At 56.5% G+C, this 15,943-nt stretch overlaps 1 protein-coding gene across 1 annotated transcript; it reads left to right on the forward strand.

Moving 5' to 3' along the window:
• The first annotated feature begins 1,292 nt into the window (after positions 1-1,292).
• On the forward strand, positions 1,293-5,317 carry NPM3 (nucleophosmin/nucleoplasmin 3). Its single transcript, XM_083866678.1, has 6 exons — positions 1,293-1,359; positions 2,907-2,992; positions 3,691-3,810; positions 4,051-4,144; positions 4,519-4,639; positions 4,755-5,317. Exons 1-5 carry the CDS (start codon positions 1,317-1,319, stop codon positions 4,605-4,607), a joined length of 432 nt encoding a protein of 143 aa, XP_083722804.1. The 5' UTR covers positions 1,293-1,316; the 3' UTR covers positions 4,608-4,639; positions 4,755-5,317.
• Positions 5,318-15,943: the final 10,626 nt, after the last annotated feature.

A 15,943-nucleotide genomic window follows, 5' to 3' on the forward strand; every position in this document is an offset into this window, starting at 1 on the left:
TGGTTTTGGTGCTGGCAATTGTACATCCACAAAATTTGACTTGGGAAGGTAAATACTGAGATGCCTAAAGCAAATAGCTTCCTGCTTAGAGTGACAGCTAAGCAAAGGGATGGGCCAGGGGTATGAAAAGCAGCTATTTCCTGAGGTCACTTCACAAGAGTTTGTCTACCTGATGCACGAGTGCACTGATGCTGTGGTTTAGAAGCTGTGTGGTGTGGAGAACAGGATAACGCACAAACCAAGCAGGGAAGTTAGCAGGGGAAAACTTCTCCTGGCCCAGTAAATGTTCTCTGTTAAAATGAGTAATATGTTGCATTTAGCTGACTCTTTTCTTAAAGCCTATTTCATGAGGGTGTGACAGACTTACCTCTGTACAACACATCTTGGCCTGGGAAAAGGGATTGGGCTCTGATGTTGCACCAGACTCTTTTCCTTTAAGGGAGCAAAATGCAGCAGTGGATGCTCCTGGGTGGTGGCTGCAGACAGGTCAGGTGGGGTCAGGTGGCTGCGCAGAGCAGCTGCTGAGAAGCACATGGGTGTGCTTGTGTAACCATTGCTGCTTGCTTCTTTCTGGGACCTGGTTCAGCTTTTCAAGCCTCTTCAGCCAGGTTTTTCTTGATCCTACTCCAGCTTGAGCAAAGCGAGTGGCTGCCTAGCAGAAGTCTCTGCGGTGGGAGCGGGGCCAGGTTTGTCCCCAGAATGCAGTTTGACTTCTTTGTTAGTGGGGTTTGTTTTAGTTTGGCTGTTCCTCTGCAGCACCAAGGAGCCTGCTCCCCTTTCTGCTTTGAAAGGCCAGTCCTGCCCTCTCCTTGCTGTAGATTTTGAAGTAGGCTGTTCCTTTCTGCTCTCAAACGTTCCTGTGCTGCAGTCCCCAGTGTCAGGTCACGCAACTCGTGCCCATGCTTAAAGGGATAGAGATGATCAGGTCCTTCCCATTGTGGCCCTTCCTCCATCCCTGTCACTCTCCTGTCCCCCGGTGGTGCCCCTCTTCATGCCCTCAGCCTCCTGGCTCTGTAGGTGCCCTGTATCTCCTCCCCAGTGCTGGGGCTGCTGCCGTGGGCCGGTCGGAGGCCGAGAGCTGAGCCGGTAGTAGGGGCCGTTTTTCCGGCGTGGCGTTTCCACAGCTGCTGGTGGGGTCAGTAACTGCTGGAGGGCCAGGATGGGCAGGAAATTCCCGAATTAAAGGCTGCGGGGCGCTGCCGCAGGACCCTTTGGTTCGGTCCCCGGGGGCGGGCGCGGGGCGGGGCGGCTCGGCACGGCACGGCACGGCTCGGCACTGCACGGCCCGCCCCGCTCCCAGAGCCGCTCCCAGCCTCATGGAGCCGCACGGGCCCGCCTGCCCCGGCAGCGTCCTCTTCGGTGAGCGGGGACACGGGCAGGGGACACGGGCAGGGGGAGCGAGAGACACCTGGGGGAGCGGAGATCAATTAGGGAGGTAACTTACGAGGCGGAGAGTGTGGGGACGAGAGAGACGGAGGAGGGTAAGAGAGAAGTCGGGGGCAGGAGGGACACGCTGGGGCAATAAATAGTGGGCAGGAGAGAGACGGGGCAGAAAGAGACTTTGGTGAGTGATGGGGATGGCGTGGAGGCTGGGAAGACACGTGTGGGGCAATAGGACCTGGGGCCGCAGAGACACTCTGTGGGGGAAGGAGGCAAGGGAGACACGTGGGTGTGCAGAGACACGTGGAGGGCATTACCGAGCCGGGGGAGCGCGCTGTGGAGAGACACGTGTGTGACCGCGTTTGGGAGGCGGCAAGCACAACGTGGGGGACCTGGAGAGGTTTAGGGGGAGCCGCGTGGGGTCTTGGTGTTCTGGCTGCTGTAGAGGACTGGGATTAATGGAGCGGTGGGATGGCAATCCCGGCTCAGGCTGGCCTCTCCTGTTCCTCCGGTTCATCCCCGCGCTCGCACGTCAGCGTTTGGTGCGCCTGTGGCGGGGCGTGCGGCCGCGTCCCTCCTCCCCGGGAGGGGTTTGGGCCCCGGCCCAGGCTCCTTGCGCTGCTCCCTCCCCTCCCGGCCGCGTGTGCGGGCAGCGCCCGGCCCGGCAGGGCAGCCCCGAGCGGGGTTACAGCTCCCCGGGCCGTTTATGCCCCTGGGGTTTGGTTCTTCCCTCGGTAAGCTGAATATATAACCATGGGAAGAAAGAGATCCTGCCCCGGGCTGTGAAGAAGGCAGATTGCCCTCCCTTGGGAATGCCGGCACTGGTATGCAGGGCTCAGCTCTGTGTTTTTCCGATCAGCCTCACGTTGGTGAATCATCCCGCCATAAGTAAACACACCCAGGGCAGTTTTGTCCCTCCCTTTGGTCGGCTGAATCCTGATCCTAAAAGGGAAGAACGTAGTTATGCATCTCCCTTGTTTTTGTAACTGTCTGAAGATGTTATAAAATAGTTCTCAAAACTTACCTTGAGGGATTCCAGCTCCCTGCAGCTTGGCCTGGCATCCTCCCCTGGGTTGTGCCTCATCATTCAGGTCAGGCACTCTGTGTCTGTCTGCTTCCAGTCTCCCACCTAAGAAAAAGGTGTTCTGGCAATGGCATGAACAGAGTCACATTTTTGTCTGCTCCCTCGTGCTTCCCACAGTGGTGTGCCCTGACTGTTCTTCTCTCCAGAGGGGAAGAGCCTTGCCCTGCCAGTGCTTGGGAATCTTGGGTGCCCATGGGTATTGCTTCATGGCAGCCCACTTTGGGGACACCAGGTTTTGTCCCTGCATGGTGCAGAGGCAGGTATGTTGTTTTCTGGGACCCTGGAGTCCAGGGTGCCCTGGTCTGATGCTGCTCCTCACACAAGGAAATGAAGTTTTAGGGGTGCCATGTGCATGCCTGGCCAGGGCTCCTCCTCAGAACCCTTTGCCTGTAGTGACTGGTGTGTAATGCTTGCTACTGCTTTTTTAATCTCCTCCTCCTAGGCTGTGAGCTGACTGCCAGTACTAAATCCTACACATTTCAGGTGGATGAAGAAGATGACTCTGACCACATTTTAGCGCTGTCTGTGGTAAGAGAAATGTGAATTAACTGTACTTGTTCTTTCCTATAGTCCCCCATATGCTTATGCCCCTTTTGCAGGCTCATCCTCCTTTCTTGGCTGGGCTGGACTGGGGGCTCCCTTGGCTGAGGTCCCAGGACTTGCTGCTCTCAGGGCAGGACAAAGAGTGGTCACATTCATCCATCATACAGAGGTGCTTGTGCAAAGCTTATGGTGGCAGGAGACTGCTGAATAGGGGAATGCTCCAGGCAGGTGGTGAAGAAAAATATTTTTCCCTTGTATTTGACCTTGCTGGGGCTTCACACCAGATTCACATCAGCTGAATCTCTGGCTTGTTGCTCCCCAAGCCCAGATAGCTACAAGGTTTCATTCCTGGCTCTCCCTGGGGATGTTTTGTATCCTGGGAGCACAGAACCTGCTAGCATGGGTCAGATCAGCAGAAAATGCAGTCCAGGTGCCATCCCTTGAGGTGACTGCAGTAACAGCTGTTGCAGCTGGGAAAGGCACAGAGCCCTCCCTGAGGCAGTCGGGACAATTGCTGTGAGGTTGTTCAGTGCTGTCCCTGTTTTGTGGAGCAGCATCCCCACATCTTCCATGACATCTGGGCTGGTAGCATTGCTGTGGGTTACTTGTCCTGTGGAGAGCTCCATCTGTCCCAGATGTGTCCCTTGGGAGGGCATTTGTTCACCATCTCCACTCCCACCCAGGTCTGCCTCACTGATGGTGCCAAGGACGAGTGCAATGTGGTGGAAGTTGTTGGGCGAAACCACGAGAACCAAGAGATTGCCGTGCCTGTGGCAAATCTAAAGTTGTCATGCCAGCCCTTGGTAAGAGGTTGATTTTAAGACTTGGGGGTGAATGGCTGCAGGGAACAGGGCAGCTCTGGAGGTTTGTGGATCCTGATCCAGGATCTGCAGCTCACAGGCAAATGCCCTGGGTACCCTTGGCCTGGCTGCAGGTGCCCTCAGATGGACATGTTTACCTGGGCCAGGTGCTATACTGGGAAGTACAGGATATTCTGCTTTTTGCCTCTGGCTCTAACTCAGCTCCATCTCTGCTCTTTGCAGCTGAGTCTGGACAACTTCAAGCTGCAGCCTCCAGTGACGTTTCGCCTGGCAGCGGGCTCTGGCCCCGTGCACCTCGCCGGCTGGCACAGGATCAGTAAGGACTGAAGGGTGGGGAAAAGCCTGGGAGGAGTGAGGGGTATGAAGGAGCTCCAGGGAGCTGCTGGGAGATGCACTGGGTGCTACCTGCCATGCATGCTCTGTCTCTCCCCAGGAGCCATCTCAGTACAGGGATTCCTTCCCTACCATAAGGCCTTGCATAGGAAAAGGGGTGTGGGTATCTCAAACTGTCCCCTTTTTTCATGTCTGTCTGTCACCATTCCCCTCTGAGACCTCCCTCCAACTGGGATGCTGCTCAGTTCCCACTGTTAGCTGATGTGAAAGCTTCTTTAGAGCTGTTGGGGTGCCTTGTGGGCCAGTTGTGTTTGCACTGACATACATTGGTGAGTAACAATTACTTGTGTGTCCCAGTACACAGGGAAGATTCTTCCTTAGAGGATGATGACTTGTCTGAGGAGGATGAGGAGGAGCTTCCTCCTATTAAGCCAGCCAAGAAGTAGAAGGAAGAAGCAGTAACTTGTCTCCAGGCAAGGTGAGGGGCTAGGCTGCCTTAGAGGAAGGATCTGGGTGGCTGTGATACTGGTGTGGCAAGTGTGGGTGGAACGTGCTGCTGAAGTCTGCTGGTCTCAACCCGGTTCTTCCCCTAGGTACTCACTGGGACTTCTCTCCCTGGATGGTTTTTACCTTGGAGACCTGTTACGAGGACCTCAACATTTGCTGCCCTTTTTTTTTTTTTTTTTTTTTTTAAACACTGTTTTAACTTTTTGGGGAGCAGAGGCTGCTCCCAGCACTTGAGGGCCTCCTTTCACACAGCCCTAGGAGGGTGATCCCAAAACTGGATGGATGCTGCTGGTATATCCCCTCTCCCTGATGCCTGTTCTGGGAGTTGGGGATGGAAGAGGTGATCCTTACCCTGTGCCTTTTTGCTGTCCTGGACCTCTGCTCTCTGCACTCCCTTTCCCTGGCTGTGAAATATTCAGTCCTGGCCCCTTCTCCAGCAGATGGATGTAAAGCCAGCTGTGGGGCAAGCACTTTCACTGATTCTAATGTGTTTTCCTTTGCTTACTCACAGTTTGGTGTTTTTTATATACTTGAAAGTGTGAAAGTGGGGCCCAGGCTGTTCTCAACTGCAATTATGGTGGAGTGGGAGCTCACAGCCTGTCTGATCTCTGGGGGAGGTTCTGGGTCGATCTGCATTGTAAAGACCTGTTCTTACACTCAATAAAGATCTCTCAGGCATCAGGTCTGAAGAAAGGTCACTGCTGGCTGGCTGGTTCTTCCCATGCACACTTCAGTGGGGCAAGTTTGAGCTGTGACCTTTGCTGAGTTGTGTCCCCTCATGCCTGGGAAGCTGGAGAGAGTTTGATCCTTTCTGCACTTCAGCAAGGTGGCATTTCTCACCCATGATGGCTGGTTCTGCCCTTCAGTGTTTCTGTGGTGGTTTGTCTGCAGTCAGTCTTGCATTCTCGGCCCATGTCAATGCCCATCCCAGTCCTCCTTGTCTGACACTGGACATTGTTGTCCTTGAGAAGCTCCATGGACTGTTCTGCCCTGGAACGGTGAGTTTCTCAGTAGCCTGGACTCATGTAGGAAATCCAGGGTGGATCCTCAGCTCAGGCTCCTTTCTAGATCTTGTTTTCTTCCTCTGGAACCTTGTAGTTCCTTTGCACTTACCCAGTGTTTTCTTCCAGCCCCAAATACCTTGCTTAGCTGTCAGAGCAAGGCTTCAGAGCCCCTTGCAACAAAGGGAAAAGGACTGAAGAGAAGCTGGCTCTGGGGAGATCCTTCTGTGGCATTTCAGTACTTAAAGGGAGTTTGTAACCAATATGGGGACATGTTTTAGCAGGGCCTGTTGAGGTAGGACAAGGGGTAATAATTTTAAACAAAAAGGTTCGATTTAAATTGAATATAAGGAAGAAAGGCTTTTGCAGTGAGGGTGGTGAAACACTGGCACAGGTTGCCCGGGGAGGTGGTAGGTGCCCCATCCCTGAAAATATTCAAGATCAGGTTGAACAGAGCTCTGAGCAACTTAATCTAGTTAAAAGACGCCCCTGTCCATGGTAGACGGGCTAGACTAGATGGCCTTTAAAAGCCCCTTCCAACCCCCAAAATTCCATCACTCTTAAGACCGCTGGCATCCCAACCCTGGGGAACGTGACCTCAGCTGCCTGGGGGGCACCAGCGGGGAAAGGCGGCTCGGGGGAGCCGAATCCCCTGTTTGGTGCACGGTCCCTGCAGCAGCGCGGGGGAGGATGCGGGGGGCTGGGGGAGGCGCAGGGGAGGATGCAGGGGGCTGGGAGAGGCGCGGGGAGGATGCGGGGGGCTGGGGGAGGATGCGGGGGGCCGGCAGAGGCGCGGGGGAGGATGCGGGGGGCTGGGGGAGGATGCAGGGGGCCGGCAGAGGCGCGGGGGAGGATGCGGGGGGCTGGGGGAGGATGCAGGGGGCTGGGGGAGGATGCAGGGGGCTGGGGGAGGATGCGGGGGGCTGGGGGAGGATGCAGGGGGCTGGGGGAGGCGCGGGGAGGATGCGGGGGGCTGGGGGAGGATGCAGGGGGCTGGGAGAGGCGCGGGGAGGATGCGGGGGGCTGGGGGAGGATGTGGGGGGCTGGCAGAGGCGCGGGGGGGAGGATGCGGGGGGCTGGGGGAGGATGCGGGGGGCTGGGGGAGGATGCAGGGGGCTGGGGGAGGATGCAGGGGGCTGGGGGAGGATGCAGGGGGCTGGGGGAGGATGCGGGGGGCTGGGGGAGGATGCAGGGGGCTGGGGGAGGCGCGGGGAGGATGCGGGGGGCTGGGGGAGGATGCAGGGGGCTGGGAGAGGCGCGGGGAGGATGCGGGGGGCTGGGGGAGGATGTGGGGGGCTGGCAGAGGCGCGGGGGGGAGGATGCGGGGGGCTGGGGGAGGATGCAGGGGGCTGGGGGAGGATGCAGGGGGCCGGCAGAGGCGCGGGGGCCAGTGCGGCACCGCCAGGGGGCAGGCGGGCTCTGCGGCCGGACCGGGCACCGGGACCCGCCGCTCTCCCCCGCCTGCCGCCCGCGGGGCAAAGGGCATCCCCATCCCTCCCTGCTGCTCCTTTCCTGGAGAGGCTGGCAGGGGTCCTGTCCCCCGGGAAGGTGCGGTGCCCCCGCGCTGTCCCGTGTGCCCGGGGCTGGCGCTCTGTGCCCACAGGCGGGGTCAGGTCTCTCGGCAATTCCCGTTGCCCCGGGAAGTTCGTAAGAGGGTTTTGTAAGAGTTTCGAAGCGGGACATTCCTGCGGCTGAGCTGGATGAAGGGAGGCAGTAGCATCCTCCCTGTGGGGCAGAGGATATTTGAGAGGTGTTGGCGGGCACCAGTGCCCTGTGCTGATGGTGCAGGAAAGGAGTCCTGGGCTTTGGATGGAGCCGTGGCTGGGACAGTGCTGGGACAGAGCCCAGCCCCTGCCCGGGCTGGAGCCCCAGCACCTTGCACATTTCCCTGGCTGTGTGCTCCTGGAAGGGGTCAGGGATAATCTGTCTGCCAGACCTTGACTGTGCTTGTGCTCTGTGGAATTGCAGCTAGACTCCAGGGAAACAAGAGCCAGCAGACCATTTTTAACAAGGTGCTCTTGGAAGGGAGAGTTGGGGGAGGCAGCTGGTTCCAAGTCTGGGGTGGAGTGATGAGTGGAGGGAAAGAGCACTGCTCACTCCTGGAAGGGTGATACTGTTGCTTCACACAGGATGGAAGAGGCTGTGCCAGCTGATGAGAAGGAGCATTTGGCCTCTTCAACAGTAAAAGGAGATTATTTCAGGCTGCTGGTGTCCCTCAGGGTGTCTAGGTAGCTGGAACAGAGACAGGCAGGACTGACCTGGCAGGGGGCAAAGGTGGCACCATGGGGGACATGAGGATGGTAGCTGGAGGCTTGAGGAGACAAAGCTTGTGCACCCCCCTGTAGGACCAGCTCAGCTCGAGATCTTGTCACGAGTGCTGGCTGTAGGGCAATGCTGGGTGCCTCAACACAGAGGGAGCAATAGAGGGGCTGGGGGGTGTTGCTACTGCCAAGCCCCTTTCTAAGTGACTTTGGGAGCTTTGCTTTCTGCTCCCCAGCAATGTCACAGCCTTGATGTGCTCAGCTTGGGGAGAGGGAGATAAATGCTGAAATGTCAGGAGGCTGGGAGGGGGAAGCGCTCACACAGCACTTAATGGGGAAGGATGGGATTACAGGGGTCACGCTAGGTGAGCAGCTTCCTTCGTGGAGCTGATGGTATCAAAGCAGGTGCCCCCGGCTGCAAATACCTTGGGCAAACAAACAGGGCTGTCTAAGAGCAGGTGGGCTTGGGCATGGCCGGGCTGGGGGATACTCAGTGGTGGTGGGGGGCAGGAGGCTTTCTGTGCACAGGGAGTGATGTGTGGGGCTCCTGGTGTGAGGGCTGCCATAGGGTGAGGAGGTAATCGAGTTGTTGTGTTTTATGTACATACATGAGCTCCCCGTGCTGGAGGTACATGTAAGGGTGTGGAGCCCATCACTCCCAACAGGGGGTGGAGGTGCCAGCACCTGGGGAGCCAAATGATCCCCCAGTCCAGGTAATGGCTCAAGGATTGCTCTGGGGTTTGTTTTGCTCTGAGATCCCACCCTCTGCTGCTCCAGGGCTCTGCATGCTGATACAGCTGGTGATGGATCCCTCCCTGCTCTGACAGCAGTGGGTAACCCTGCCCCTGACTGAGCCATGCAGCAGAGAAACAGGGCTGTAGTGGAGCTTAATGTGGACCTCATCATGCATGAGCACTGTGGCTGTGCACCCATGGTGCCACACACCCCACAGCCCTCCCAAACCAGCCTGCTGCTCCTGGTGAGAGGCTTGGGCTGCTCGCTGCAGGGCCTGGCTCAGGTGCAGCCTCACTGCTTGGGGCTTGGCTGCCTCCTCCCGCTGGGTGGCTGGGCCAGGCCAGCAGTTCCCAGAGGGTGCTCTGATTTCAGAGGTCAGGTTTGAGTTGCTTTTTCAGGGATGGAGGAGCAGGATGGGAAACTGCTCTGCTGAGCATGGCCAGGAAGTGGTTTTCCTTGTGATGCCCCAGAGGGTCATGCCACATCAGTGTTCTGGCTGGGTTTCAACTCTTACGTGGCTTAGACCGTGGCCCCAGGGCAGCTGAGGAGCACAGCTGTGACTGTGCTGTAGGTGGGGCTGGTCCCCTGCTCCATGAGCTCCCTGTTGCTGGTTCCCACGCTGATCCAGGGTAAAGCTCTTTTTCTCTGAGTCTTGGCTTCCTAGGCTTCGGAGGAAGCAAGGGAGACACCTCAGGAGATGCAGCATCCCATTATCCTGGAGTTCAGCGGCTCTGCGAGGTGGGCAGAGAGCCGTGTGACACCTTGGTGGCAGCAGGAGCCAGAAAAAGGGCCAGCAGAGCCACCTTTAGCTGGGACTACCCCGATGGTGGGTGTGATGAGTGTCCTGTTCTCTAAAGTCTTAGCTGACTGTGCCATCCCTGTTCCATCCTGCTGGGAACTGGGCACAGGCACCTCTGCTTTTTCCTCAGGGAGCCATCAGGGCAGGGCAGGCCCTGGTAGAGCTGAGCTGTGGGGAGATTGCAACCAATGGAGGCAGCAGTAGGGTCAGTAATTCCCATCCTCTTCCCGTCAATATGCCTTGCAAAGGGAAATGGTGCTGATACACTGTGTAGGAATGACCTTCTCTGCTGGAAAAGCTGAAGCTCAGGTCTGGGGTCATCTCCTTCATGCTGGTGCTCAGACATGTACTGGGTCCTTCTCAGGCTGCCTCAAGTTTATTGAGAGCTTGAGTGTGTGGCTGTTCACCCACAGATGGTTTTCTGGAAGGAGAAGTTCCTCCAGCTCCCAGTTCCACAGCAGATGTCTGGATTCACATCCTGACACAGGAGTTTACTTATGCCTGGGGTGGTGGCAGGCTGTGATAATGTGGCTGCTTGTGGTGTGAATTTGTATCCCCAGTGCCACAGTGCTGCCCAGAATGCAAAAGGGGGCTGTTTCCATGAAGGTGCTGCTGTGGCAGCTGTGGGTTTTTGTTCTGCAGTAAGGGCACAGCTGGAGAAGCACGGGATAATGTTGGAGCAGGGATTGTGTAGGTTTAAATTCACAGACACTCAGACACATAAAGCAGGTGCTAAAAGTGAATATGTTTGGGCCGTGACAGAGAGCTGGCCCAAGACAGCCTGGGTTGAGGCTCCCTGCAGCTGTCCCACACTGTCCCCTCCTGAGCCCCCCACACAGCCACCTCACATCAGGGCAGTGTTGGCAGCTCTGTGCTCAGCACTGGCAGCCGAGATACCCGGAGGTCACAGGTGTCCTGCCCTCCGACCCCTTAGAGGTGCAAATCTAATCACTCTGCTCTGGGCTGTCCCTGACACTGGCAGAACTGTCACTACTGGCCACACGTCCCTGCCAGGCTGGTGGCATCCAGGGGATCAGGGCCTGCATGGAGCATATGGGCCATGTCCCAAGGGGATTTAGGATCTCAGAGTTACTCTCTCAGGGATGTCAGTGGCAGAGCCCTAGGCTGGATGGGCATGATTTCTCTTCTGTGGTATCCTTGCTGGTGATGTCTCTGCACAGCGCCTGTGGGACACCTCACACTACTCCATACCTGTAATTCTTGCTCCTCTGACAGGCTCTTAGCTAGGGAAAGACCCCCGAGCTGCAGTGCATGAGGTTTTTGGGGCTGGATAAGAAGGGTTGTTGCTGATGGGCTGAGTAGAGCATGAGGAGAGGAGACAGGGACTTTGTCTGTGGCAGGTCTGTTCTGCTAGACCTCCTGATGCTCAGCTCACAGAGGAAGGCAGCATAGTCTAGCAATGGGGCTTGGCCTTTGGGAGGTAGGATTTTGGCTCCTGGGGAAAAAAAATGGAAGTAGAATATTTGGAGAGCTCTCAAACCCCATCTGAATTCCTTGGACATCTGTACCTATGCCTAGGCTGACTCCCTGCAGCCCTGACCCATCCCTGCACATCCTGGAGAGTGTCTGCAGCATGGTGGCAGCTTGGGTTGTGCATGCCATGGCCACACTCCAGGTTGGCATGAAGTCCCCTATCACAGCTGGTACTGGGGAGAAACCAGTTACAGGCTGTCTCCAGACTCTGGCTGTTTTGCCTTTGACCATATGTTCCCCACCTTCCCAGAACACACAGAGGTCTGCAGGGCTGCACAGAGACCAGGCATGGCCTGGGCATGGAAGCTGGCAAGGGGCACAGTTCTGTGCCAGTCCCCATCCCAGCATGGGAAGATTAAGAGCTGGGCAGGAGGGCTAACAGGGGGTTTGGGGTGGCTCCATGGCATGGTGGTCCACAGAAAGGTGGGGGGGCTGCAGCCAAGCCTGGACAGCAGCAAGTACCACATGTGTCCACCTCAACACTCCTTTGGGGTTCATTCCCACTGGCCCTGCTGTCTCTTTTTGTAGCCCCAGCTCTCGCAGGGCCTTGTGGGGTGCCCCAGGGCCAGGGTCAGGATGAGCTGTGGCTCTGCTGAGCTGGGATGTCAAAGGGGCCATAACCCTGGTGTTTTGCAAACTCCTGGGGTCAGCAGTTCAGCTGCCACTGACACAGAGGCCCAGAGACACACACGGGCATTTTGGGTGGATGCTGTAAGCAAACAAACGAAGGTAGAGTTACAGCTGACATACAGCCCCCCCTGGGCCATGCTGTTGGTTTTAGGCTTAACCCCACTGCGGGCTGGGCACAGAAGTCCTCTTCCTAAGAGGACCCAAACCAAGTCAAATTGCCTGATGGGGCTGGCTGGGAACTGAGATGAGAAAGTAGCAATGTTTTGCATCTCGGTCTCAGCTATTAGTAATCCTGAAGGAGCCACAGACCCCATCCCACAGACAGGACAGTGACACCTGGCATTGAGTGATGGCTCCCACCTTCCTGGGTGGCCAGTGGAGCCCCTGCCTACCCAGCCTGGCTTTGACCCCGCCCCCCCCCCCTTTTCCAGTGCTGCCTGATGGTGTGTGGCTGGAGACCCCAGCTTGGGCTGGAGCTGTGATGCTGGGGAAGTTGTGCCAGCCAGGAATGTCTTGGGACCAGGTTCTCGAGGTGCTGTTTGGTCTGTACAAGAAGGGTCAGGAATGGAGTGGAGCTCCCCAAGTGCCATGAGCACACATATTCTCATCCACATGTCTGTGGGTCACACCCCTTCCCCATGTATGTGTCATGGCCATTCCTGCTTGTTTGCTGACCCCTCTTTGATGCAGAGCAGAATTGCACAAAAATACTCAGCCTTGGGTTTAAATCATGTAGGATTGGAGATGTCACCTTCTCCCTGAGCTGATCCCATGTGAACTCCCTCACTGGGATCCTTTGGTCTTTGTTTCTGGCTTGCCTAGCTCAAGGACTCTGTTGGACCTGTTCCTGAGCTGGGTAGCTGCAGAGTCATCCCAGTTCTCTCTCCTTGTATGGGGCCTGAGCAGGTCTCCCCTTCAGTGCCCTCCACAAGGCTCTTGGCCTTGCTCAACTCTGCCAGATCATGACCCATGTGCCTGGCTCACCCCATGTGCTGGGTGGGGATGCCAGAGGTGAGAATAGTACCTTGAAAATGTCCTCAACAGAGCCAAATGCAAGGGATGCTTAACACCATTGGAAAATCTGTGTGTGTGTTCATGGACTGTCCTGGATGACAGGATCATCTCCTGCTCTGCCTGGAAGCCAGGAGTGAAGCTGCCACATGCTGAGCCACCCAGGCTGCCCCTGCTATGCTGGCAGCCCTGCTGTTGTGAGTGGTGAGCTCTCCTCCACACCACCCAGCCTGGATGGAAAGCAGAGCCCAGCTTTGTCTTCTCTGATCTGCAAGAGCAGTGCTGCCTGGGAGCCAGCACGTGGCCACTGGAGGATGGTGAAGCCAATATTGACACCTGCAATTCCAGGAGCACAGACTGAAATTATGGAAGCAAAGTTGTGTTTCTGGAAAGCTGCTGGGCAGGAGGGACAGGAGGTGGTGAAGGGCAGAGGAGTCAGCCTGATTCCTTGAAATTAATCTGTGAGAGCAGGCTGCTGGAGAGTGACCAGAGAGGGCCACATCATCCAGTTTGGTCCTGCACTGGGGTGGGCACAGCTCCAAGAGGCTGTGACCAGAACACAGGGGTAGTCTCCTGGGCTGGTGTTCCCACTACCCACAAAACATGCCTCAGTCTTGTTGCTAGTAATTGAATAGAGAGAAGAATTAATTGTGAGTGGGCTGTGTCTCCCCTCCCTGCTCCTCGTTTGCCCTGGGGCTGTCTTGGTGCTGTGGGTAGTGAAGACAAGGTCATTCCCATGTAACACATCCCAATGGGGTTTCACCAAGTTCCTTCCCTTTGGAGGGTGGGAGCAGGTTAATGGTGAGCAGTGGGACTGCCCCAGGCTGCTCTGTGCTGCTCAGCCATGGAGGAGCTGCTGTTGCCTCTGAAACGCCCCATTAAAGCCACAGTGAAGGATCAGCAGGCAGGGCTGGGGGCACTGGGCTGCAGGGCTGGGAAGGGTGAGGGTGGAGTGGGCTAGTATCCCTCTGGCTTTTCTGGGAAGCCTCCGTGTCTTTATTTTGGGGTGCAAAAAGTTGGTTTATGGCCAAACACCCTCCAGGCATGGCTGTAAAATATTACAGGATTCTGGGTTTTGTGCATTTTGGCTCTTCTTCATGCGGCGTTGGAGCACAGAGAGGTGCTCAGGTGTTGGGCAGTGCTTCCTGCACTTCAGTGTCCTCATTTCTGTGGGCCCCAGCCTATGGCTAACCCTCAACCCTGCTGCCTGCACTCTCTGTCCCCTTTTGCAGTCCCCAGGCAACTGCTCTGCAGAATGTCCAAGCCCTCTGCACCTGTAGAGAGGAGCTCTCCTCACCCTCTGGCTGGCTCAGTGTTGCTATGTGCTGCTGCAGGTACTGCTCCCCTCCATCAGTCGGGATTAGCGCTGTGGTCTTGTCTATGTCTCTGCCTGGTAGGGAACTGTGCCTGTTGGCCTCTCTCTGTGAGTAACAGCAACGTCCTGGTTGCTTCTCCACCTGATAGTTCCACCTGAAAGGGGTATTCAAGGCAAAACTCCTGTGGGTGTTTTGCTGGCTTCCCCTCACTCCAAATTCTCCTAGACTCCTCTTATGATATGAACTCCTAGTTTGCTAGGAGCCCTTGTCTCCATTCAGCCCAGTTTGGACTGCTTGCCCCTAAAGCTGTTGGTTGGTGTTGTTTTTCTTGTCTCTGCTTTTCTGAAATAAGGGATGCTAGTGGCAGGCTTCAGGCTGATGCTCCTTGCTGGCTTTGATCTTCCGTGGGGAACAGGAGCTGACACCGCTGTTTGTCATCCTGTGCAAGGAAAGGGGTGTATGTGAACCATTTCTGATGTGAACTGGGGTAGACAGGGATGGTAAAAAAGCAGGCAGGAAGTTGGACGTGGATGTGCTAAGGAAGATCCTGGGAGAGAGAAAGGATGGTGTTGGGGTGGCCCTGGATTGTGGGGGTGCCATGCTGAGTGTCACAAGGGGAATAGGAAGAGCTTCCTTCAGCACCTGCTGCTCTCTCTCCAGTCTCTGCTGCACAGTGGCACAGACCCCTCCCAGAGTCTCCCAGTCCCTCACCTGCTGCCCCTTCTATCCCAAATCCTCTCCTGATTTGCTTCCTGTCTTATCTCAGTCTAGGCTGCTCCGGGAGCCTCCACACTTCCCAGCTGCCAGGAGGCTCTGTGTGGGGTGAAGGAGGTGGGCAAAGTTTGAGAGCAAGCCTGGATCCCAGCCAGGCTGAGACTGATTCCTCTGTGTCCTGGTTCCTCTGTCAGCTCCTGCTTCTTGGTACTGTAGCCCTGTGGCTGCACCTTGATACCCTCAGCTTTGTGGAAAAGGGGATGGGAGGGCTGCAGCTCACATCTCTGCTGCTAATGCTTCATCTGCAGCATTTAACATCCCTGGTGGTCCCAGTTCTGCAGACCAGAGCAGTGGAGCAGTGGGGCAGCTGGACAAGATCTGATGGGACCATGCTGGTAAGCCTCTTCCAGGGATCACAGCCCAAAGGCTGGTGGAGCACTGGAGGCAAAACAGGTCCCCAAGTCTTTCTGCCACAAGGGGCTTTCTTCCACCATCTCCACAGCAGTTTGGCCTGAGGCCCAGTGGGTCTCAGGAGCACAGGGATGGAGTTTCTCTTCTCCCCAGGAGAGCCAGACAAGCCATTTAGCCTCAGTGCCTGGGGATGGAGGGGACCCTCACCCTGTAGACCAGAGGGCTTATCTCAGATGGCCTGTGAAGGAGCTGACAGGCTGGCAGATTTCCCTTGTGCTGCCTGCCACAGGAGAGAGCCTACCCAAAAAGGTTTTTTACTTAAAAACAAAAGGGGGTAGGGGGTGTCACTTTTGATGCAAACACAGGTGGGCTGGGAAGCACCAAGGGAAGAAGGCAAATGCCTCTGTGCAGGCACCCATCTTCCCTCTGATGAGCAGATTGTGGCCATGATTCAAGGCAGCAGCAGAGGTGGGGTGAGCCTAGGCAGCTGTGATACTGCCTGTCCCTGGCTGCTGTCACCAACCTGCTTGTTTCTTTTCCCTTCCCAAAAGTGGGGTGGGATGGGGGCTGTGGAGGCTTTGGCTGTAGGCCTGCGGATGGCTGACAGGAGCGCCGTCTGTCATCCACTGTCAGGCAAAGTGTGGCCACCCCTGGGTGATCCCACACTGGCTTGGTTTTACAGCCATGAGTGGCACTTGAGCCTGTTTGCTGAGGGCAGGGGGCACACGGGACTGTCAGCTTGCAGCTGCCTCTGACCCCGTACAGGACACCATAAATCTCCCAATTTAAGGCAGTCTGGGCTGTTCTGGAAATGGTGCTATTGAGTAGACGGGGGTGTGCACGGCAACCTGCGCCTGCCTGATCCTATATCCACCAGGGATAAAGTGGAGGTGGCCACTGGAG

Source organism: Zosterops lateralis, assembly GCF_965231275.1.
Source record: "Zosterops lateralis genome assembly, chromosome: 8".
Taxonomy (NCBI): domain Eukaryota; kingdom Metazoa; phylum Chordata; class Aves; order Passeriformes; family Zosteropidae; genus Zosterops; species Zosterops lateralis.